The following is a 24,967-nucleotide window of genomic DNA, read 5'->3' as shown; positions in this document are numbered from 1 at the left end:
TTTGTTTACATATCAGATTCCCAGCATCTCAGTACTTTGTTGTCCTATTGCATGCTCCATGCTGGGAAGTTGAAATTATGGCTAGTTTCAATTTAGAATAAGTAAATATTTATTGTATTGCAAAATATAATTTTTCTGTTAACAAAGCCCATTTGTGTGGATAGAAATAGCACATTATTGCAGGTGAATTAGTTGGTGCTAATTTATTGGAGGGTTTTGTATTTTTAAACTCCCAAGATAAACGAAGAGTCATGCACCAGATGGAGTATGTCACTGTTAGTTCAAGGTATTCTCATTTATATATAGGATTGTTGTTTACAATGCTTGTGCGTTTTTCATTTGGATATTATTGTCCAGATATTGCAGAGGGCCAGGTTCAAAGCAGCAGCACTATTTACATAACTTAAATTCCCAAATTGTGTGTAATTGTCTGACAAATATATGGTTATAAATGTATCAATTACCAAAACCTGGATATCACTGGATTTATAAATAGAGGCATAAACTACAAAGTTTTGCCAACCCCATATAAAACAGTCTGGCCCCACAGCAACTATTGTTCCCAAATCTGAACACCCAAAGGATGTGAAGGATGGAGGTTAAGATGGTAGGGAGGTGTGGTGGAAATAAGTGTCCCAGAAGCAGGAGACGCACCACAGTCCAGGATTTCTCCTCCTGACTGTAGTCAACGCTTCCCATATTAGAAGAACAGCTGCATTTCAAAAGTACTAAATTAGATGTGAAACACTTCAAAACTTTCTGAAGTGTATATGGACCACTGCAGAAGCTAAGGAATATCTTTTCTTTGAATTAGACATATGTCTGAACTACAAATAAAAGTGAAATGTTGCAAAGTGAATAAATCTTATTTTGAGAATGATCGGAAAAACAAAGTGCCAAACAGAAGCACAAATCTCTGTTGCGCAGGGTTTGATCTCTGGTATCAACATATGGAACTTACTAGGTTTTACCTCAAAGTATCAAGACTAATTTTCTGTAAGAGTCCTGTAAAAATTCAGCACACAAGTTCTGTCTTTAGAATCTGGCATTAAATTCACCATCCTCCAAATTTACTTCTGAAGTGTGCTAACTACTCTCCTGTGTTTTGACAGAACCTGTTTCCAAGCTCAATGTTAAAGCCAATGCCACCAATCCAGTAGAACACAATGACACCGTGGCTCTGACATGCTTCGCATCAGGCACAGCAATTTCATATCAGTGGCTTGAGGACAATAGCACTATTAATCCTGATGACAGGTTTGATCTAAGTGATGATAATAGCACCCTGACTATTTCTGGAGTGTTGCGGTCTGATGGAGAATTCACATGCTATGCATTCAACTCCTTTAGTGGAATGAAAAGTGACCCATACCATCTAAATGTCACCTGTAAGTGTCCCAACGGATCATTATTTTTATAACTTATTACCATTCCCACTGAATTTGTGATTGGAAAAGAGAAAATTTTGAATTTTTGCATATAAAATTACTTCCTGAAACTTGTAAAAATGGTGAGCTACTTGCATACAACATCAAGGCTAATTGGCTCTGAGTTTGTTTTAAGAAGTAATCTTGAAATATTTTGATCTTAAACAGGATTGGTAATAAGGATATTCATTGATGGGTGGTGGTGGTGAACAGTTCGTGTTGCCTACACATCTATTTATTTACAAAATAATCTCACACAAAATAACTTTTTGGAGTGTGCAAACTATTGAGTTATGATTTCAATTGCCACTGGACATAACTATTCAATTTTAACTCTACTAGTGGTGAAAGCAGATGATGTAATCCATATGGGTTAAATAAATGTTATCAGAACAGTTATCACTAACTACTGATTCAATTAGAGTTTGATATTTGCATTTAAGTTAATCAGTTCATTTTAGATCCCAAATAAAAATGAAATTCAGGTAACATTGAGAATGAGATTCCTATTTGAACAAATTTAATTATTATATTTTAAAAATCACAATATTTGATACAACAGTACTACAGTATGAGGCCAGCAGTTTTTCACAAATCACACATTTTAAGAGAAGCTGTAAGTTATCTAAATTCCAGCTCACTACAGGAAATAGATCCTCTCTGAACTCCAACAACATCAATGTTTAACATGAGTAACTAGAAAGCATCAGAAGCAGAATGCTTTTGTAATTTTGTCTATTCAAATCTTGTGTCACCATTGCTACCTGATTGAGCTTAGTGAAGTAGCCTCAAACTGCCAGACACACACTGCACCGTTGAACATAGGGAGAGGTAAGGCCTGTTTGACTCCATGCCAAATCACTGTGGCGCTCTGTAGCTCTATCAATGCCAGGAGAAAAGTCATTATGGCTGTAGTCATCTATTTTCCAAAGATTATCCTTCAAATGCTTCACTTCCAATTGTATAAAGCTAATTGGTTGCTCAGTGGTAGACAAGTATTGGGAAGCTGATATTGTGTCCCACCAATACAAACTGGGAACTGGAATTTGGATCTCATCACACAATGGAAAACTGGTATTGAGCCCTACCATTACATACTTGGGAAAATTGACACCGAGCCCCCAACATCACACAATGGGAAATTGACATTAGGTCCCATCACTAAAGCAATGGGGAAAATGGCACAATTTCTTGACTTTAGTACCAGCATAATTGACGGTGTGTAGAAAACACGAAGTATGTAGTTTCTGTGGTGGTGGTGATCTCCTCTCATTGTATAGTCCACTACTGTTTTTTGTTTTAGCATAATTTATTACAATACATTTGTGCATTTATTTTAGATGGACCGGATCTCCCTAATATATCCATAGACCCTGATTTTCCTGCTTACTTTACTGGAAGAACCATTACCATTTCTTGTTCTGCGGACTCAAATCCACCTGCAGAATTGGAATGGTATCTCAACAATACCTCTCTTCAACAAAAAGGGCAACGACTAACCATTGCTAGCATTACTTTGAATAACACTGGAAATTATACCTGTCAGGCATTTAACAATGTAACAAAAAGGTACAGTGCCTCAACAAAACAAATAGTTGTAATAGGTAGGTAACACATTTCTCAATTTCATTTTTCTTCACTCGTGAAATCGTGAAGGTGCCTATTAGTTAATTTACAAATAGTGAAAATGAAGAGGTCATTGACAAAGAAAATGCAGCTCCATGGTCCTGTTAGTTTTGCTGATAAAATTGTGGATAACGCTGTATTTTGCATTGATAAATAATCTTCACATTAATGCTATAAGTATCAAAATATCAAATTGTTTTAACCCTTGATCAGTTTCCAACTTTTTCTACTTGCATATACATTTTCAAACTGAGCCTGCTTTCTAAGGGAGGACGCCTCCCCCCCCCCCCCACCCCGCATCAGTGATGAAAGCTATTTGTTTCTTATACATCTTAAAGCATTTCATACCAGCTCTAAACTTTATTTTGATTATATTGAGTGAAGTGAACCACAAATTTTATTTTAGTATTGTTGATTTGTTCAATCATGTTCTCATCCCTAAGTCAAAACAAAATTAGGCTCAATTTGGTTTGCTGCCTAATATTCCACAAATGATATTTAAATGAACAACTCATTTTATTTGCAGTAAAAGTCCAGAATGAGATCACAAAAGTTGCTCTCGGACCTTAATTGGCAAGCATTCTGTAAATCAGGAGGAGAGTCATGTCAGATCAGATTAGTTGATAGTTACACATCACCTGGGTTTGATGCTTTAGTAACATTAACCAAATCCAAACACTGTGTTAACTAAGTCTAGTTTTAAAAAGTGGTTATTTATTGCAACATTTGTAGAGACCATTTAAATATATCTTAAGACTTTTCAGCGCATCCTTTTAAAGTATTGATTATTTGGTCCAATGGTGCTGATTTCATGATTTCAAATGCAGGGGCCAGAATTTTATGCTTCCCCACAGCAGGTTCTGAAATGGTGATGGTGGTCGATGGAGGAAGGGGTGGTGATAGCGTGAAATTCCATAGACAGCATTCTGTCCAGATCCTGCCCACACTGACCTGCTCACAGTTTAATGCTGGGCCTCAGATGGCAAGCTCCTGCACTTGCCCCAGTTAAGACCCTTATGTATCCATGTAAGGGCTTTTTACCATCCAGCCTTAAATTTTCAGGCTGGTGAGTAAGTGATAGATCCTGGGAGAGCTGGAAGTTGAATGAACTTTGATCTTGTGTGCCAAGGGTAGGAAAGGGGAGAGCACCTCCATCAGAAGCTGCAATCTTACCGTGGATGCCCTCCCCTTGTGACCTTTTCCCTCCTTCCCCTATAACGTATCCTCTGGGACTTTGATTGCCCTCCTTACAACTGAATTCCCTGCCCCCTTCTTACTGGCAATCATTTTTGCTGGATAAGGGTGCAGGTTGCAAGCCATACTTTGCTGATTCCATTGTGGGGGTGGACATTTGAGAGCTTGTGCAACTTGTTGGAAAAGTTGGACCGGTTTTTCCAGGAGACATGGTTTATGGCTCTGCAAAAGAGTTGCAAATCATGGGGAAAGCGCTGGTTGGAGTTGGCAAAGGTTTTGCAGGTAGATTTAAAGGCAGTTTATATGGTGTATGATAATTTAAATATTTAAGTATGTATTTCAGGCTTTTTAATGGTTTTCATTGTGTTTTTAATGCAGTAATTATCATAAGGCTCTGTTCTTAAAAGATAAGTAGACTAATACATTGATAGCATTGTACATTGAGATGCATTAGGGCACTTTTTCCACGTCAAAAATGTTCTTATGTATTCAAACTCATTGTAGAATGTGTATGAGCGACCCTGTTGTAAACATCTGAACGTTTGAAAAATCTGGCTACCTGTTCTTTTAATTTCAAATGAGTCCATTGTATTCAATGCCAATTGGATGACCTTTACAGCTGAGCTCAGTTTGAATGATTAGCTGAATTTCAAAAACCACAGGCGGGATTCTCCGATCTCATCCATGCCTGCTCCATTGCAAGTGAGAACAGAGAATTTGGAGTTTCAGCCAAAGCTGCATTACTGCAAGAAGCTGTCCTTGAGTCAGTTGGTACAGGTTTTCAGACTCTTGAATCTTTTTCCTGATGGAAGAAAGTGTGAGAGAGTATGTCCAGGGTGCGTGGGGTCCTTGATTATGCTGGCTGCTTTTCCGAGGCAGCGGGAGGTGTAAAAGGTATCAAAGGATGGGAGGCTGGTTTGCGTGATGGACGAGGCTACATTCACAACTCTCTGTGGTTTATTGCAGTCTTGGTCAGAGCAACAGCCATACCAAGCTGTGCTACATCCAGAAAGAATATTTTCTATGGTGCAAAATTTGGCGAGAGCTATAGTGGGCATTATTACATCTCATAAGATGTGCATATAGTGGATATTGGGTGAGTGGCAATGGAGAGTTTTTGGGGGCATGCGGGTATGAAGGAGCAAGGAAGAGGCATGGGAATTATGAGGAGGCACAGGAGTTGACCTATTTCCTTGTCCTGACAACAGCCACTTATGTCTGGTGCAGATCCTGATTCTAAACTAACCATGAAGGTACACACTGTGCAAATACTTGAGCTGGTAGCTGCAAATGTTCAATCATCAAGTGACTACACTTCTTCAAGGCTAAGTTCCTCCTCTCACACTTCTCATTCTTTCCGAAGGGGCTGACCAGCTACCCTTCTCAGATATCTAAAAGCATAAAATAATTGAAGGGTGGGGGTAGTTGGCAGTGTGGAGATAAGAGAAAGAGGCTGGGGTGATCCACAGTCACTGTTTGCAGTTTTCATTTCATGTCATCTTTCAGGACAAGAGAGGACCAGCACCAGGCAACAACTTACCATCATCTAGCATGGCCTATGCTGCATTAGATGCCATTATCTCTGTAGTAGTGCTGCCTATGATCCAAAGCTTAATCTGCTCCTCAGGTCCTGGTTCTTTGACTTGTCCACATGTTACGGATAACCTTCTTCAGGAGAGAGGACTGAATATCATTTACTGTGTGATTGTGTGATGCCAGCCCTTGCATATTAGCTAGAAGTATACGATGGCAGCAACAGATGTATATGTGGCTGACGTGCTTGCAAAGTACGTCTGGCTAAGATGTAGATGTAAGGGAGTGAGTGAGTCCTGAACGTCAGGATGTGGTGCCTGGCACAATATGAGTGGTGTCACTTGTATGATTGTGATGTCCAGTGTGCTGATGCATTTATCCATCTTGACCACTCAAGTGAGATCATTAAATCTTTACTGGCACTGCTGCCAGATGAGATATTCTGGGTATTCACAATCCTTGCTACATGTTTTCACTCCCTCCCCTGGGTCATTCTGGAGGCTTCTCACAACCTACTGAAACACATCTCCTTGCCAGCTTCTGCTTCTCAGCATAGTGAGTGCCGGGCAACAACACTAAATCCTGGGCCCTCTCCTTCATTTAGTGTGACACAGTTTCTTGGTCAGGGACCAAAAGCAACTATCGAGCAACCTGCCGTCCATTACTGCAACTTTGTTGCATAGCGACTGAACCTTTAAACAGGAAAAGCTGCCAGAAACATGTGGGCCAGAATTCTCCAGTCCTGCATGCCCCTCTACCACTGCCCATGAGAACGAAGAATTTGCTGCTCAGTCAAATCCCCATTTACAGCAGTGGTATTGCATAATCCCAGCTGTGGGCAAGATTGGAGAATTCCAGCCATGCTTTCTAACAACATTAGGAAATATTAATTACTGTCGGTGAAGAGAGAGGAAAGCAAATTTTCTGATTGATTAGTGGTGTAAAAATATGGAAATTAGGAGCAGATTTAGGTCATTTGGCTCTTCAAGGCTGCTCCACCATTGAACATGATCATGGCTGATCCTATCCCAAAGCCATATTCCAGCACTCGTCCCAAACCCCTTGACACCTTTAAAGGCTGGAAATCTATCTATTTTCTTATGTGGTGGAGAATTCCATAGGTTCACCACCCTCTGACTGAAGATATTTCTCCTCATCCCAATCTTAAATGGTTTACGTTTATCCTGAGACTGTGACCCATTGTTTGAGATCATCCCCCACTCCCAACAGCCAGAAGAAACAACATCCCAATTTCAGTCGTCCAACTCTGTCAGAATTTTATATATTTCAATTAGATCTTCTCTCATTCTTCTAAATTCCAGTTGACCCAATCTCTCATCATACGACAATCTGCCAATGTAGGGATCAGTCTGGTGACCCTTTGTTGCACTCCCTATATGGCAAGTATATCCTTTCTTAGGTTGAGGATAACAAAAGTGCACATAGGTGCAGACTCACCAAGGACCTTTACAGCTGTGGCAAAACAACCTTGCTCCTGTACTTAAGTCCTCTCGCAATGAAGGGCAACATACCATTTGCCATGCTTGCTGTACCTGCATGCTTCATTTCAGTTACTGGTGTACTAAGACATCCAGGTCCTTTGTATATCAACATTTCTCAATCTATCAGCATTTAAATAATACCTGTCATTCTGTTTTTCCATCCAAAGTGGCTAAATTCACTTTTTTTCTGCCACATATTTGCCCACTCACTCAACTTGTCTAAATCTCTTCACATCCATCTCACCATTCACCTTCCCTCCAAGTTTCATGGTATCAGCAAAGTTGTTAATATTACTTTTGATTCCCTCATCCAAATCGTTCACGTATATTGTGAATAGCTGGGACCCAAGCACTGTGGGACCCCACTAGTCACTGCCTTCCGTTTATTCTGACTCACTGGGAGCAATTCTCCCATCCTCTTGCACTAATGTCGTAGCGCGGCGGGTCGGAAAAATCGCATGTTGATCGATTTGTGGGATTCCTGCAAGCGTTCGCGCTGCAATTGTGCCTCCCAGGCCCAGATCTCTGGCAGTGTCGGCGCGCCGCTGGAAATTGGCTGGGAGGTGTGGCTAATATTTAAATAGTGTTTTAAATACAATTTAAATTTAATTAGCGGGCCCAGGACTGAATCTCTGGGCTGGCTAGCATCTCCTACCCCACCAGGAGTATTTCACTCCAACGGGGTTCAGACTCCCCGCTTTCAGGGAACTAGTGGATACACAATCTGATACACAACCTGTAACCGACACACACACTGTGACCGACACACACTCTGACACACACGATCTGTGACCGACACACACGATCTGTGACCGACACACACGATCTAATACACAACCTGTAACTGATACACAATTTGTAACTGGAGTGGGGAGGGGGGAGCAATCAGGCCCCCCCTCAGGGGGTCAAGTAGTGGGAGGGTTGGTGGTCCATAGACATGGGCACCCTGGCAGTGCCAACCTGTATCCTCAGCATTGCCCAAGGGGCAAAGTGGCCATGCCCAGGGGGCATCTTGGCACTGCCCATCAGGCATGGAGCAATGCCAAGGAGGTGGGGCCAGCTGGGGGCAGGGCCTACAGGTGATTCATGGGCGTGAAGGATCCCGCTGCCACTCTGCATAGGGATCGATCAGGGTTGGAGGGAGGCCAGCGATCGGGGCAGCCTGGAAGGGGGGATGTCAGTCGGGTGGGGTAGGTTCTGCTGAGGGTGGCGGAATCTTCACTGCTGGCGGAGGTGGCTGGAGATCGGGGTGCTCCGGTACAGGAGAGGGCTCCAGGCTGGCCCAGGAATGGTTATGGGGGCAGCAATTGTGTCGTGGGCAGCCAGCACTAACAGTGTCCTGGGCTGGCCAGCAGTTGAGCTGCCCAGGAAACAGCAACCTGACAGATAGAGACCACTGCGCATGCTTCGAGGCTTAGAACTATCAGCCTCCTACTGAATAGGTCCTGCTCTCCGAGCTTTTAATGATATTCCCCATTATGATCTCTGCATTGCACGGAGGGTGGGAGATTCTTGTCTGAAGTCGCACTGAAAAATAACCAGTGTGATTTACATCAGTTTTCCCGCAAATTCGATACTTTGAAATTTTTTGGGAGAATCACGGCCTCTGTCTGCAAACCAATTTTCAATCTATGTCAATATATTACCCCAATCTCATACACTTTAATTGTGTACACTAATTTATTTGGGACATTATCAAAAACGTGTTGAAAATCTAAATGCACCACTTCAACTGGTTCATCCTTATCTATTCTACTTTCATATTTATTTTTCCCTCTTAATCAATCTCTTGTCCTCCTTTGGTGAATTCTGAAATGCTCCCAATCCTCAGGTTTGCAATGTTTTGTAGCAACTTTATATGACTCCTCTTTGGATCTAGTACTATCCTCAATTTCTTTTGTTGGGTATGGTTGAGCCACATTTATTATTGTGTTTTTGTGCTGGAAAAGAATGTATAATTGTTGCAGGGAATACATTTGTTCCTTTAAATATTAGCCATTACGCATCCATTGTCATGTCATTTATGAAGTTCCCCAATCTAACTCAGCCAACTCATGTCTCTTACTTTCATATGTCAAAGCCAGTAATGAATATTTATACCTTGGATACTTTGAAATGAAATAAATTTAAATTTAGATTGATAGATTAAATTATGAATCAAGTTACACTTCATTTACGTATCATAAACAAAACAATCTAACTTGTTATAGAACAAAGAAAATTACAGCACAGGAACAGGCCCTTCGGCCCTCCAAGCCTGGACCAACCATGTTGCCCGACTTAACTAAAACTGCCTACTCTTCTGGGGACCATATCCTTCTATTCCCATCCGATTCATGTATTTGTCAAGACGCCCCTTAAAAGTGACTACCGTATCCGCTTCCACTGTCTCCCCCAGCAACGAGTTCCAGGCTCCCACCACCCTTTGTGTAAAAAAAAAAATCTGCCTCATATATCTCCTTTAAACTTTGCTCATCACATCTTAAATCTGTGCCCCCTAATAATTGACTCTTCCACCCTGGGAAAAAGCTTCTGACTGTCCACCATGATCATGCCTCTCATAATCTTGTAAACTTCTATCAGGTCGACCCTTAACCTCCATCGTTCCAGTGAGAACAAACCACGTTTCTCCGAACTCTCCTCATAGCTAATGCCCTCCATACCAGGCAACATCCTGGTAAGTCTTTTCTGGACCCACTCCAATGCTTCCACATCGTGTGGTGACAAGAATTGTACACTATATTCCAAGTGCAGCCTAACTAAGGTTATGTACCCGAGGCATATAATTTGCTTCCTCTCAAAGTATTTCTTGATGTATAAAGTCGTGATCCAGAAAATACCTTAAATTTTCTTTTGGAGCACCTAATTGTTTCTTAAATAGGATGAGACATTTATCGTCTGCTCCTTTATTTGGGTGTTCATTCCATGCATTAAGGCATACAACTGTCCTTTTATTCCTAATCTTAATTTATTTTGAAATTTTTTTTGGATTTACCTTTTGCAAAAAATTATTTTTCCCTGTGTAAAACTAGATCTCACTGAATCCTTTTTCGGACTTACTTTGCAAATCTCATCATTGTGTTTAAAGTCAGCCTCCCCTATCATTGCCCTCATCTCTGTCACAAGCAGTTGTGGGCTCTTGTTGTTCTGCATCCACCACTTGAATTTATTCCCTGCATCTCAATTTACTAAACCTGCACACACAACTCCAGGTGCAGTATAATCAGAGTATTATGCCGTTTGGATATGTCGACGCAGGGTCATCTAAACTCAACGTTGGCTCTACCATCTCCCCACAGGTGCTGTCAGGCCTGCTGAGATTTTCCAGCATTTTGTTTTTGTGTCCCTTTTCCAATAAGTTCTGTTTGAGCCATGTTAATCATTTCCTCTCCCTGATGTTTTGTAGTTCATTCTAACCCTTCAAACTTTTGCACAATTTCTATGTTATTTCAGTTTAGTTCTCAAAAGACTTTTGCAAGCTGTCCTTTTTTCCAAATTTTTTTTTCCAAATGGTACATCTGGCGTAGACTTGCTGACAAATCAGTGTCCCAGTTCATTGACTCAGAAAAATCACTTTGCACTTTCAGTACATCTGGTTGCCAATTCACGTGTTACAATTTTGCAGGTACTTCAGTTGTTTTATTATTCTGCATTACCGACTGAGACATCAGTAATGTTACTTGGATCAGTTCTTTCCTCAATTGGATCATTGCTTAATAATGGGCAGAATCCTCTGATCTCGTGCATGGCCACCCATTGCCAATGGGAATGGAGAATTTGGCACTAACCCAAACTTTATTTACGGCAGAAGCACAGAGAAGCTGAGCCGCAGACGAGGTCAGAGGTTTTCAGAAAACTTCAGGAACAACTTCAGAATTGTGACATTCCAACATCTTCATTACTCCATTTGCTTTGAAATTCAAAAATCTCATTGCTCTTTTCCCAATTAAGTTCTAACAGTTCATTAGCTTTTTAATTCCGCATTCAACCAATTGTTCTGATAAACCAGAACTTTATTTTCTTTTTCACAGCATTTTCCACAATACTTCATAAATACTTCTGATGCTGGAACTTCACCAAGTTTTAACTAAAGACCAACCTTTGCTAATTTTGCTTTTTCAAGTTTATCCTTCAGACAATTCAAACCCCCAGTCAACTGTTTCACTTGCTTTGACTGGTTTTCAATTGTTCTCATCAATTCTCTTTTTTCATTCACAAATTATTCTTCCATATAAGAGTTGATTTTCTGTATTATTCAGGTTCTCCATCAATTGCTTGTTATCTATATGAATGCCTCATTTTTGTCCACAGTAGTTTCCAAAAGTTCATTAAGACCACCATGTTCAACTGCCTGTTGCAATATAGTTGTCATCACATCACATCATCTCCACAAGCCAAATCATTACCTAGAATGAAATCTATTCATCCAATAGATAATTTAGGAATAATTCAATTTACAAAATTCTGCTTAACCTAATTTGAACAAAGAAACTGATTCATTGCTTCCATTGATAACCCTTACTAATATTTTGCCTTCATAAAACTTTCTGGAATACAAATTGTATCATCAGCCACCGTCAATGATTGATCTCTCAAAATTTTAATTTGTTTACTTATTTTGTTAGATGAGTAGAGAATACTTCTCCCTTTGAAACAAAACATCCAGAATCTCCAATAGTCGGAGGAAGGAGTGGCAGGTCCTGCTCGACTGCCACCACAGAGATTTGTCACTCAGAGATGACGTTACGGGGCCAGAGTCGACTGATGGTGGATGATGTACCTGGAGTGCAGGAGGAGACTCTGGATGACCAGGGACACTGTCACTCACCTTTGCCAGGTTCTGTATAAGTTGGCGCAACATGGTCTCAGAGGCCATCCACTGCCTGTTGCCCTAAATCTCTATTCAAGTGGCTCATCTCAAGGCTCCACTGATGATCTTTGTGGCATCTCCCAAGCCGCTATACGAAGGTCACCAATGCACTCTCCACAAGAGTGAGTAACTACATTAATTTTGACCGGCTACTCAAAACACTAGAGCTAGGTTACCCCGCATAGCTGGCTTTGCACAAGCCCAGGACTTCATGATAGCTTCTCACTTCAATGATGATCAGGACTAGGCTGGGCACCAAGATCACATTATGCAGAGTGGCCCTTCCTCACCATGTGGTGGCAGCATGATAAGCCCTGATATTGCTCCTGTCATGGGAAGGATGTGGTTGCCCATCGTCCATATATGCAGGAGGGTGTGATGACTTACAGTGAGGTCAAAGCAATGCTCCTCAAGGATCTTCTGTAAATCTCTGACTACTGCCTGGCTAAGGCAGCTTATGAACTCTCACGGACCTGACTAATCTCAGGGCGATGATATGGGAATAGCTCCGTCTCTGCTAATGCAAGCACCTCCTTAGTTAGGGAGTGCCAGTGCGGGTCAGAGTCACTGGTGCCTGAGGAATGGCCCTCACAATGGTACAGCCACTGGGACACTTGGGTGAGATCAGACTTCCCCAGATGATGTCTTCACCAACAGGTTGGGGTGAGGAGCCAGGGGTGGAATTCCTCATTAGCATCATTGCTGCCCTTCACTGAGGGTAGAGCAAACAAGAACAGTCAGATTCAGAGACGAGATGGAGGCGGTGCTATTAGTAGGCAGCTTGTCTTTATGTGACAAATGGCAGGGCATACAGCAATCAGCTGAGAATGGGGGTGCATGAAGTGCAACAAGTGATTTTTAATGCATTAAACAGATGGTCACATGTTAAAGTAAGTGTTCAAAATGTAAAAGTGCGGAACAGAACTCGTACCCACACTGTGATGCTATGATTTCTTTACCTTCCTAATCCTATCGCAACATATTGGTGCTTCCCCAGGTCCACAGCCTGTTGTCTGCTAAGCCTGTTGCCTGACATGACCTTGGGTGTCCTCTGCAGGGCTGAAACCTTAAGGAGCCCAGCCTGCTTTCAGAGAGCACAGGTATAATGGTGCCACACTTGTTAGTATGTGGGGTCGGAGCTGTATGGGTCATAGGAAGAGGGGAGTCAGATATGCTGGAAACCCCCAGGGTCTCCTGTGTGGAAGGCCTAGGCTATGCACCAGTTAGCCTCCTTCCCATGGGTGCACAAGGGCCCTGGATCCCTCTGACGAAGGGTCATCTAGGTTTGAACTATTGGCTCTACTCTCTCCACAGACCTACTGAGACTTTGCAGCATTTTTCTGCTTTTGTCCCCAGATTCCATCATGGGATTGAGGGGCAGCTAGTGTGAGGTTTAGAAACCTTGCCATTCTTTGGCATTGACACTTGTGGATCATTGCGTGCACATGCAGTTGATGCCCTAAACCATGGAGTTGATGCCCTGAACCAAGATGTTCATGGTCTGAACCTGGAGTGGACATAATGCTTTGTACCAAGATCTCCACTATGGACACCACTCTCAGTGTTGATCTGGTTGGCTTGGAGTGCCAGCATCACCCCCTCAGACATAAGGCTCTGCCAGTCGGCCTTGATACCTGAGGAGAGTACTCTGCTTTTGTAGCTCTGGCAGCTGAAGGATGATCGAGTCCAGGGGCATGTCACCTGACTGAGGCTCAGCAATGTCCTGGTCTTCAGCAGTCCTCCGATGCTGGATTCTTGGAACATCCTTGTTTCCGCCTGCTGTGGATCATCAGAAGTGAGATACTCACCAGTGAGTGACTCAGGAGTCTGCCGCTGGTTGTGCTAGTAGAAGGTGCAGGTGACAGTTGTGATGACTCTTTTATGCAAATATTCGAAAACACGACTTTGGAGCTGTTGTCCTTGGTGTTCTCCAGTGTCCTGTTGCAGGATGGGCTTGGCTGCTCAACCAGTTTACCTGCAAGTGCATGGCAGGGCACAAGGATAGATTTAGAGTAGAGTCATAGAATCCCTACAGTGCAGAAGGAGATCATTCAGTACATTGAGCCTGCACTGACAACAATCCCACCCAATCACCTTATCCCCTGTAACTCCATACATTTACCCTGTTAATCTTCCTGACACAAAGGGACAATTTAGCATGGCCAGTCAAACTAACAGATTTATTTGGTAGCACAAGCCACTAGCTTTCAGAGCACTGCCCCTTCATCAGGTGAGTGGGAGCCCCACTGACCTGATGAAGGGGCAGCTTTCTGAAAGCCAGTGGTTTCTACTACAAATAAACCTGTTGGACTTTAACCTGGTGTTGTGAGACTTCTCGCTGTTTACCCAGTCCAACACCGGCATCTCCATATCAATCAAACTAGCCCACACATCTTTGGACTGCGGGAGGAAACCAGAGCTAGTGATGGGAAACCCACGCAAACACAGGGAGAATGTGCAAACTCCACACAGTCACCCAAGGCCAGAATTGAATCAGAGTCTCTGGCACTGTGAGGTAACAGTGCTAACCACTCTGCTATCATGCCGCTCCTAAATAGAAAAGACAGAACTCACGTGTAGCTGATGGGACAGATAAAGTGGATCGTTTTTCCTGAAATGCCAACCTCAACTTCAGCATAGGAATAGTCCTGTTCTTCCCTGGCAGTTTCTCAGGCTTTCTCCTCAAATGGAGTGAGGATCTTCAGCTTGGGCATAACTCAACGAACCCATACTCGCTCCTTTCTCCAGTGAGCTAGCTCATCTTGCAACGAGACAGATGGGAAGAGCGTAAACGGGATGCGTGCAGGGTCAAAGATTCTTGGCATGTGGTTGGTGAGTGGGAGCTGGGATGTGGTGGAGAAAAGCTGTGAGATACGGAGGAATAGGAGGGTGCAAGTGTTGGGGCCCAGTGAGCTGGCAGTGGGTGAACTCCCAGTGGATGAGTGTGTGAGTGGGTGGTGTTGAGAAATTGGAAGAGTGACTTGGAAATTGGAAGAGTGAATTGGAAGAGAGTCATTCATCCATTTTCTGCACTGGATTCCCACTACCTTATTCAGTGAACTTGTTTTTAACAATGCTGCCACTGCCTCCCGTGCTAGGTAAGTGACCTTGATCATTGGTTTTCTGTCCGCCTGAGGGTAGAGGAGATCCACCTCAGCTTCACCTCATTTAGTATTCTGGTCAGTGCTACCTCTCTAACTGGTCTTGGAACAAGTGCTGGGCAATGCTGGGAGGCATTTAAATTGAGCCTCTCCTGATGAAAGAGCTCAAGTAATAGGGGACAGACACATCAGTGACAACATGCCATTGGCATGAAACTCATGCATTTTTTTTTCCTTTGGGGGGTGATCTCACCAGCTTATCATGCCGACCAATTGATGTGCGGAGCCAGTAAGATCAGGCGAGAGATGAAAAATTGGGCTCATGGCTGGTTTCCTTGCCTCTCACAATGTTACCGGCCTTGTTCTATCGGTGAAATCAGCAGACGCAAGACTGATTTCAATATTCAAAAAATTATTAAATATAATTGCTGAGTCCCAGACGCAATTGTCTGGGTTCACTAATCTTAACGGCCTCGCCAATGGAGGTCCCACCAACAAGGATCACATATTATCCCACCAATGGGAATCTGACATAACGAACTCACCGATGGGACTGGAGGCCATTAAAGCCCCCCAGGTGGTTGGAGGCCAGTGCCAGTGAGGGCCCCTTGGGTAGTGCCTGTCTCAGTGCTAGTCTGGCACCCTGACAGTGCCCAATGGGTAGGGCCAAGGGGGGGTGGGGCCTGAATGGGGTGAGCCCACGATGGGAATCCAGGGGAAGCGGTACTCTGCATCGGAAATCGGCTGGGGTAGTGATCTGTCGGGAGGAATTGAGGATAGTGATCACTTAAGGGAATGGAGTGTGAGATTTCCCAGTGCCCTGTGCATACAATGTACACGATGCACTGGGAGATCGGAGTGCCCGCACAATGGTGCCCCTACAGCTCAGCAGCCAGCTTCCTGGCATGAATAGGCTCCACCCACTTGCCCGACTGGTGGGAATTGCACTTTGCCTGATTTCTTTTCTAAGCTCTACAATTGCACTGGGAGCTCACTCTGGTTCCCATGCTTGTTCAGCACTTGGAATCTTTTTTGGTAAAGTTGCCCCTAGGTGTCTAAAAATATGGCAAGATTTCTCAGTACACTGCCGGAGAACTACTTTCTGCTTAACTCACCCAAAGTGAGACATCTCCAACACAATAGAAAATTCCACCCAAAGTTTTGTGATTTCTTGTTTTTTGTCCAAACTTCTCTTAAAATTTCACAGCCTTGAACTTAACTTGTAAGCCTAGAGATGGGGTGTCATTTTAATTTAAAATCATTGAAATGGCCTTAGCTGATGTTTGAGTGGCCAAGTATTAAAACTGATTTTTGTTAATTGTTAATAGGATATTTATCCCAAGGATTGTTTTGTAGAGATGAATATACCTTCTTAAAAGATATTCTTTGCTTGAACTGCTGTTTTGTTTGAAAGATTACAGGATCTGAAATGTTGAGCAAATTAAATCCCATCCATGCTCAAATAATAAGAGGACAGGCAAATCAGAGGTCTGCCCTTTCTGACAGATAAAATCAATTTGGTGTTGGAACTCAATTCTGGTAGCAATGATCCCACGGACTGATAGCATTTTTAGTTTGTGGAGAAATTGTTCCATTTTAGCGATACTAAGTTCCTAGATCACTTGGATTTGGTCAGAGGCGCAGACACATACAGCAGACAAAGACAAACCAATGCAAGTTGTTGCCAAATATTTAAATACTAACAATAAAATGCTTCCAGCTTAAAGATACATATATAAAATACATATTAACCTTAAATTTAGGTTTAAAGTTGGAAATGTTGGCTTAAGGTGCCTTGTGATATTATTATCTATGATGTTAGGATGTGTGTTATTTTCTTTTGATGTTGGAGTAACCTACAGAGGAATTTCATAATAACATATTAAGCTTTCCAGTTGTAATATCACCAAATCAATTCGTGTCTTAACTTTAACATTCAAATCAAATATTATAATCACGCAATTATTATTTTGATATAAAGGAAATAATGTGGTCAAAATTGGCCTTAGCATGTTTATATTTAATGGGTTAATATCTTTATAAAAAACAGAAACATTGGATTTCTATTTTTAAGGTAAAATAGGGAATCAGGCAACATGTTTGAGGCAAAGGTGGAAGCAGGCTGATGAAAAAGTGGACAAGTTGAAAGGCCCACCTTCATTCAGCTCAGTGCATCACTGCCAACAACATCACCTCCAAATAATATTAAACATGCAAATCAGTGTAAAACCTCTCTCAATCTCTTCCTCCACCACCTCTCCTTTATACTCCCACTACACCACCACTATAAACAAACCCACCATATTCCCAGATATGATACTATAAATCCCCTTTTTGTCTCCAATCATCCCTCAATATTTTCTACGTAATCAGAATTCGGACTCATAATAACATCTGGAAGATGTTCAAAAACTCAAATATGTTAGAACAGGCAAATAATATTTTCCAAAGACAGTGGCCTGAATTCTCCAATATTATACACCCTGCCACTGCTGCCAGTGAGAACAGAGAATTTGATGCTCAGACAAATTTCCATTCACAGCAGCAGGACCAGAGAATCTCATCCGCGGGTAAGGTCGGAGAATCCCGGCCAGTGTAATAACAAACTGTACAGTTCAGAATTCATTAGCATTGTGGAAGTCAGCTAAGTCACCGGCTTCCCAGGGGAACCGTCAAAACAAACTCTTTGTTGAAAACTGTATTAATGTTTTTGAGATCAGGCAAAAGTCAAAGTTTTCAACTGGCCAAACACAAAGCTGAGCTGAATGTCAAAGAATGACTGAATGCTCACACATCTGGTCAAAGCCTTCAAGTATTCAAACAGTTGACTGAGCTGAAATTTAAAGAATGAAGAAAGTGATAGGGAAGTTTAAATAAAAAACTCTGAATCTCACTTTGGTCAAGCCTTTCTGTATTGCACAGTGCAGAATATTTATCCAGTGGATAATTAATTCTAATGAATTGGAAGATATTTCCATTTCTATGCTGCTGTTTTCCCTTGACAACTTGCCAGTTGTTCGAAACAACATCCAACTTATTTAATGCTCACTTATCTTTTCCAATCACAGCATTATCATCACTCATTTTAATAAATATAGACATAATTCCTGCTGGAACATATCATGATGACCTGTTAAATTAGCAACATTATTTTGACTTACCTTTTGTATTTTTACAACCACCAAATAAGAACATAAGAACATAAGAAATAGGAGCAGGAGTAGGCCATCTGGCCCTTCGAGCCTGCCCCTCCATTCAATAAGATCATGGCTGATCTGTCGTGGCTCAGTTCCACTTTCCCGCCCTCTCCCCATAACCCTTAATCCCCTCTCTTATCAAAAACCCATCAACCCGCTTCTTAAAAATATTTAGCGAGGCAGCCTCCACCACTTCGACGGGCAGAGAATTCCAGATATTCACCACCCTTTGAGTGAAGAAGTTCCTCCTCAACTCCGTTCTAAACCGCCCCCCCTTTATCTTGAGGCTGTGCCCCTAGTCCTACTGTCTTTACAGGAGTCCAGACAGCAGTATTTTGGCTTCTGAGCCACCCCCTTTCCAGCTATGGTGAAATAAGTCAGTTCAGGAATTGGGGGCGAGAATTCTGGAGTCATACTCCAGCTGCTTTTTTATTACCTGCCCACATCATTTTAGTCCTTTCTCACGGCTCGAACTTCCAGAATGTTACATCAATTCAGTGGATCTTTCCCAATTAGAAATTCTCAGTTAGTATCTTTATTAAGAATGAATGGTATATTTTTCTCTATTTCGTGATTTGTACTTTTAATGATCAGCATATAAAAGTGATCAATAAAAATACAATACATTGAGTCAAAAATCAAACATCGCCAATGATATTGTTGATACCAATGAAATAATTAATTTGAATTGAGGAATGAGCCTTGACTATCACCATCACATAACACACAAGACTCACTAAACTCAAATCAACATTTAAACAAAGGTGAAAAGCAATGATTTTGTTAGCCTTTCATAGAACTCTTATTACTCTTCAATAAGCCATGTTTTTCTGTGTTCTTCAAACACAAATTTATTAATATTTTGCAAGTATTATTTATAGAATCCACACTGTGCGGAAGAAGGCCATTCGCCTATTGAGTCTGCACCTTTTCTCTGAAAGAGCATCTTAATTAGGCTCAAACTCCACTCTATCCCCCATAACCCCACACATTTACCCCACCAATCCACGTAAACTACACATCTTTGGACACTAATGGGCAATTTAGCATGGCTAATCCACCTATCATATACATCTCTGGACTGTGGGAGGAAACTGGAGCACCCGGAGGAAACCCACACAGACATGGGGAGAACATGCAAACTTCAGTCACCCAAGCTAATCACTGTGCCACAGTGCTGTCCATTTATAATCCTTTATTTGAAAATGCAAATTTCAAATCATCATCATCACACATAATTGCCAATTTTATGGATAACTACATCTTGCCTGTTACGTTGATTGTCTGATTTCGATCTGATGTAAATATAAAAACCGTTAAAGAAGGTCATGAATTTAAGATGGCAAGTTTACTACTCAAACGGCCACTGAATTAGATATAGAAAGTTAAGTAACCCAGTTTCATTTTCAATTTTATTTACAGAACCAATTTCTAATGTCACTGTATCATCCAACGATTCAAGCCCAGTAGAAAACATTGATACCATTTTATTAACTTGTAATGCCTCGGGTTTTATACAATCACGGATATGGTATAAGGATAAGCAAGTTATCAAGGAGGATGACAGAGTAATAACATCTCTGGACAACGTTACACTGACTATAATCAGTGTGACCAGAAACAATTCGGGGACATATGGATGTAATGCAAGCAATGATTTTAGCAGCGATTTTGGATCTACCAACCTGCAAATTAATTGTAAGTACATAGGGAGGTCAAAACATTAATTTGGATTTAATATTAATAATTATTCTAGTTATAAAAAAACACCTATTTTCTTGATTCCTTTGTAGATGGTCCAGACCAAGTCACAATTACTCCCCCAGGGCCAATTCAGGTAGAACTGGGGAAAACTCTTACATTAAATTGTGCTGCCCTCTCAGTGCCACCTGCTACATATGAATGGTACAATGGGAGTGGGCTGTTAAAGAGAGGACAAACTTATAACATTGAATCAATAAACTCGATTCCTGGTGGGAATTACACTTGTCGGGTTGCTAACAACATAACCGAGAAAAGCAGAAACACCACCATACAGGTAACTGTACAAGGTAAGTAAATGTGTCACTGTATAACTCACCAAGAACCTAACAAAATTGTCACCCTGATGTGCTTCATTTTATGAATCCATTTCTATCCATTTCCAACTTAGTAACAAACTAATTGCCATTAAGATTTTTATAATTCTTGCATGTTGACCATCTTCTGATTTTTACGGGTCCAAGGGGCTCTTCAACTTCATCCTCATTCTGATAAACCACAAACTTAATTATTCCAAGGGATGCATTAAAGTGTTTGCAATTAAAAACAATATGTTGGTAATACACACAAGCAAATTAATTTTATAGACATTTTAATTTTCCCAATCAAGTGAAGAACAGGTAAAGCTGAAAAAAATGTTGGTCACTTGCTTTCAAGATTAGGTAACATTGGCCATCAGTCAAGTCAAAACCTGCTCGATTACAATTTCTGTCCTATTACCTCAGAACCTAGGTAATTTATGAGAAGTTGTACTTTAGTTCATGCTTGTGGACTATTTTCTGAATTTTTGTAGGCCCAAAGTGCTTTAACTTGATCCTCATTCTTCAAAACAAAAATAATTATTCCAGGAAGTCCACAAAAGTCTTTGTGATTGAAGAAAAGGTTCTGGAAATACATGGCAATTATGTTAATTTTATAGTCAATTCCAGGCATTTAAGTAAAATCTGCTAATTCTGGAAACCTAACAGGCAGAATTGTATGAGTTCCTGGTGACAAATCTGCAGGCAGAAAGCCTGAAAAAATTCCCTAGTGGTCTCCTGCCACCTAATTATCTGCCTCCAACCTGCCAGTTATTGATCACTTAAGGTCTGCTTTCTACCTGGCTTCAATTTTGAGACTGATGAGAGAAATTCCGGTTGATAAGCTTACTTGGATCTTGGAAGGGGATGGGGGAGTTGCAGTGTGAGATGGAAGCACCTCCATCACTGGCCCCCTTTACAGGTTGGGTACCCACCCCCAAGGTCTGCAATTGCTCCCCCCACTTCCCCCCCGATCACCATCTCCAAATCCCCAACATCCCAGGTGCTCTCTTCACTCCTAGTCTTGGTGTCACGAGTCCTTCCCTCCAAGCTTCCCATCCTGACCCTGGTGTAAGACCCTGACTTACCTGGTTTTTGAACGTTTGAGCTCCAGCACTTTGGATGGTGCGATTGTTTGGAGCCCTATCAGACCATAAGACATAGGAGCAAAATTAGGCCATTCGGCCCATCGAATCTGCTCCTCCATTCAATCATGGCTGATATTTTTCTCATCCCCATTCTCCTGCCTTTTCCCCATAACCCCTGATGCCCTTATTAATCAAGAACTTATCTATCTCTGTCTTAAAGACACTCAATGATTGGTCTCCACAACCTTCTGCGGCAAAGAGTTCCAGATTCACCACTCTCTGGCTTAAGGAATTTCTCCTCATCTCTGTTTTAAAGGATCATCTCTTTAGCCTGATGTTGTGCCCTCTGGTTCTAGTTTTTCCTACTAGTGGCAACATCCTCTCCACATCCACTTTATCCGGGCCTTGCAATATCCTGTAAGTTTCAATAAGATCTTCATCCTTCTAAACTCCGAGTATAAACCCAGAGTCGTCAACTATTCCTCATACGACAAGCTCTTCATTCCAGGGATCATTCTTGTGAACCTCCTCTGGACCCTTTCCATCCTTCCTTCGATACGGGACCCAAAACTATTCACAATACTCCAAATGGAATCTGACCAGAAACATATACAGCCTCAGAAGTACATCCCTGCTCACGTATTCTAGCGGTCTCGAAATGAATGCTGACACTGCATTTTCCTTCCTAACTGCTGAATGAACCTGCATGTTAACCTTAAGAGAATCTTGAACAAGGATTCCCAAGTCCATTTGAGTTTCTGATTTCCTAAGCATTTCCCCATTTAGAAAACGGTCCATGCCTCCATTCCTCCTTCCAAAGTGCATAACTCACACGTTTCCACATTGTATTCCATCTGCCACTTCTTTGCTCACTCTCCTAAACTGTCCAAGTCCTTCTGCAGTCCCCCACTTCCTCAATACTACCTGTCCCTCTATATATCTTTGTACCATCTGCAAACTTAGCAACAGTGCTTTCAGTTCCTTCTTCCAAATCATTAATGTACATTGTGCAAAGTTGTGGTCACAGCACCGACGTCTGAGGCACACCACTAGTCAACAGCTGCCATCCTGAAAAAGACCCCTTTATCCCCACTTTCTGCCTTCTGCCAGTCAGCCAATCCTCTAGCCATGCCAGGTCTTACTCTTAACACTGCGGACTCTTAAATTTAAGTCTGCTATGCGGCACTTTGTCAAAGGCCTTTTGGAAATCTAAACAAATCATGTCCATTGGTTCTCCTTTATCTAACTTCCTTGTTACCCCCTCAAAGAAGCTGTGCTGACTCGGTCCTTATTTTACCATGCACTTCCAAGTACTCCACAATCTCATATTTAATAATGGACTCTAAAATCTTGCCAATGACTGAAGTCAGGCTAACTGGCCTATAATTTCCCATCTGCTGCCCCCTTCCTTTGTTAAACAGCAGTGTTACATTAGTTACTTTCCAGTTCTCTGGTACTCTCCCTAACTCCAGTGATTCCTGAAAGATCACCACTAATGCCTCCACAATTTCATCAGCTATCTCTTTTAGAACCTTGGGGTGTAGTCCATCCGGTCCAGGTGATTTATCCACTTTCAGTTTCCCCAGAACCTTCCTCTTAGTGATGGCCACTGAACTCACCTGTGCCCCCGATTCTCCTGGAGCTTCTGGCATCCCACTGGTATCTTCCACCGTAAAGACTGATGCAAAGTAACTATTCAGTTCCTCTGCCATTTCTGTTTCCCATTATTACTTCTCCAGCCTCATTTTCCAGTGGTCCAATGTCTATTTTTGCCTCTCTTACCTTTTATATACTGGGGAAAAAAACTTTTCCTATCTTCTTTTGTATTATCAGCTAGCTTAGCCTCATATTTCATCTCCCCCCTCCCACCCCGGATTGCTTTAGTTGTCTTCTGCTCGCTTTTAAAGGCTTCCCAATCCTCAGGCTTCCCACTAATCCTCGCCACTTTATATGCTTTCTCTTTTGCTTTTATGCTGTTCTTGACTTCTCTCGTCAGCCCTGGATGTCTCGACCCCTCCTTAGCATGATTCCTCCTCCTTGGAATGAATTTCTGTTGTGTCTCCTGAAAAATCCCAAAAACCTCTACCATTACTGTTCCACTGTCTTCCCTGCTAGGCTCCCTTTCCAATCAACTCTGGCCTGCTCCTCTCTCGTGACTTTGTAGGGTGCACCACTGCTGGGGGTACTGCTGGGACTACATAGCTACTGGCCTGTCCAAAGCTTATTAAAAGCTTGCCATGTTTCAGAAAATGAAGAAAATGGAAAGCCTGCTGAAGAGTTGTAAATATTCTGAGAAACTAGTGTTTTGGTGGCATGATGGCACAGTGATTAGCACTGCTGCCTCACAGCATCAGGGACCTGGATTTGATTCCTGGCTTGGGTCACTGCCTGTGTGGAATCTGAATGTTCTCTCCGTGTCTGTGTGGATTTCCTCCAGGTGCTCTGGTTTCCTCCCACAGTGCAAAATACATGCTGGTTAGGTGCACTGGCCATGCTAAATTCTCCCTCAGTGTACCTAAACAGGCATGGGAATAACTTAGTTACTGTGTTAATGTAAGCCTACTTATGGCACTAATAAATGAACTTAAAATATTTTGACACCATCAAATTTCACTATTAAATCACTATGAGCCCAGTGATTTATCATAAGAAACTACTTTAAAGGTGTTTTGACCCTCTTATTGACTAGCTTTGTGTAATTGCTCATATACATTATTGTACTTTTCCAATGGATAAAGTATCATAACGCAATGAAAAAGGTTACAAAATTCAAGTAGCCTATGCTGTCATCTTTTCTACAGTGATTTAAATAGTTCAGTCTGGTTAAAAAATCTTACTTTTGACACGAAAAACCCTAGCCACCTCTTCCTATCCATTGCTCTGCTTTGAAATTGATATGAAAATATTCTATTTTTTCCTTCTCAAAGAATACTCAATTTTTTGGACAGCTGTAGCCATTACAAATACTTGGCTGAGTTTCAAATGCTAATGGATTTCAGCACAATGAATGTTTAATTCACCTGAGAATGGAAAGAGTAGGTAGCGAGGAAGTTCATGACAGCCATAACTTTTACCTACACTGCAAACAGGTGTCCTGCTCTTGGTGCCAGGTGTGTGAGAGCCTGGCATAGGTATCACACTATGTCCCTGTGAAGGCACAGTCTTTGGCAGCATATCTTGACCAAGAACTCGTAATAAGACCAGTGCTGCTTGTAGACATGTGGCCTACAGTATCACGATCTTCTGACACCCTGCTCATCCTGATGGGCAGCCGGCATTTGACCTTCTGTGGTAGCCCCTGATCTTCCCATGTCACTTAATGTAGTGCTGGGTTGACCCTGGTGCTCTCTCTCTATTTATTTGCCTCAG

The 24,967-nt window shown here is 41.9% G+C and overlaps 1 protein-coding gene across 2 annotated transcripts in view; it reads left to right on the top strand.

Annotated features, from left to right (window-relative positions):
* Positions 1–24,967, top strand: part of LOC145354056 (cell adhesion molecule CEACAM5-like) — an 80,511-nt gene that overhangs the window by 30,212 nt on the left and 25,332 nt on the right. For both annotated transcript variants that reach the window (XM_080205183.1, XM_080205184.1), the window contains exons 3-6: positions 1,113–1,388; positions 2,768–3,031; positions 19,873–20,148; positions 20,244–20,501. In XM_080205183.1, the coding sequence (XP_080061309.1) occupies positions 1,113–1,388; positions 2,768–3,031; positions 19,873–20,148; positions 20,244–20,501 (1,074 nt within the window). The remainder of the gene's footprint in view (positions 1–1,112; positions 1,389–2,767; positions 3,032–19,872; positions 20,149–20,243; positions 20,502–24,967) is intronic.

This window comes from Carcharhinus amblyrhynchos, chromosome 16, assembly GCF_965287045.1.
Source record: "Carcharhinus amblyrhynchos chromosome 16, sCarAmb.v2.hapA, whole genome shotgun sequence".
Taxonomy (NCBI): domain Eukaryota; kingdom Metazoa; phylum Chordata; class Chondrichthyes; order Carcharhiniformes; family Carcharhinidae; genus Carcharhinus; species Carcharhinus amblyrhynchos.
This window is presented reverse-complemented; position numbering and strand designations above follow the sequence as displayed.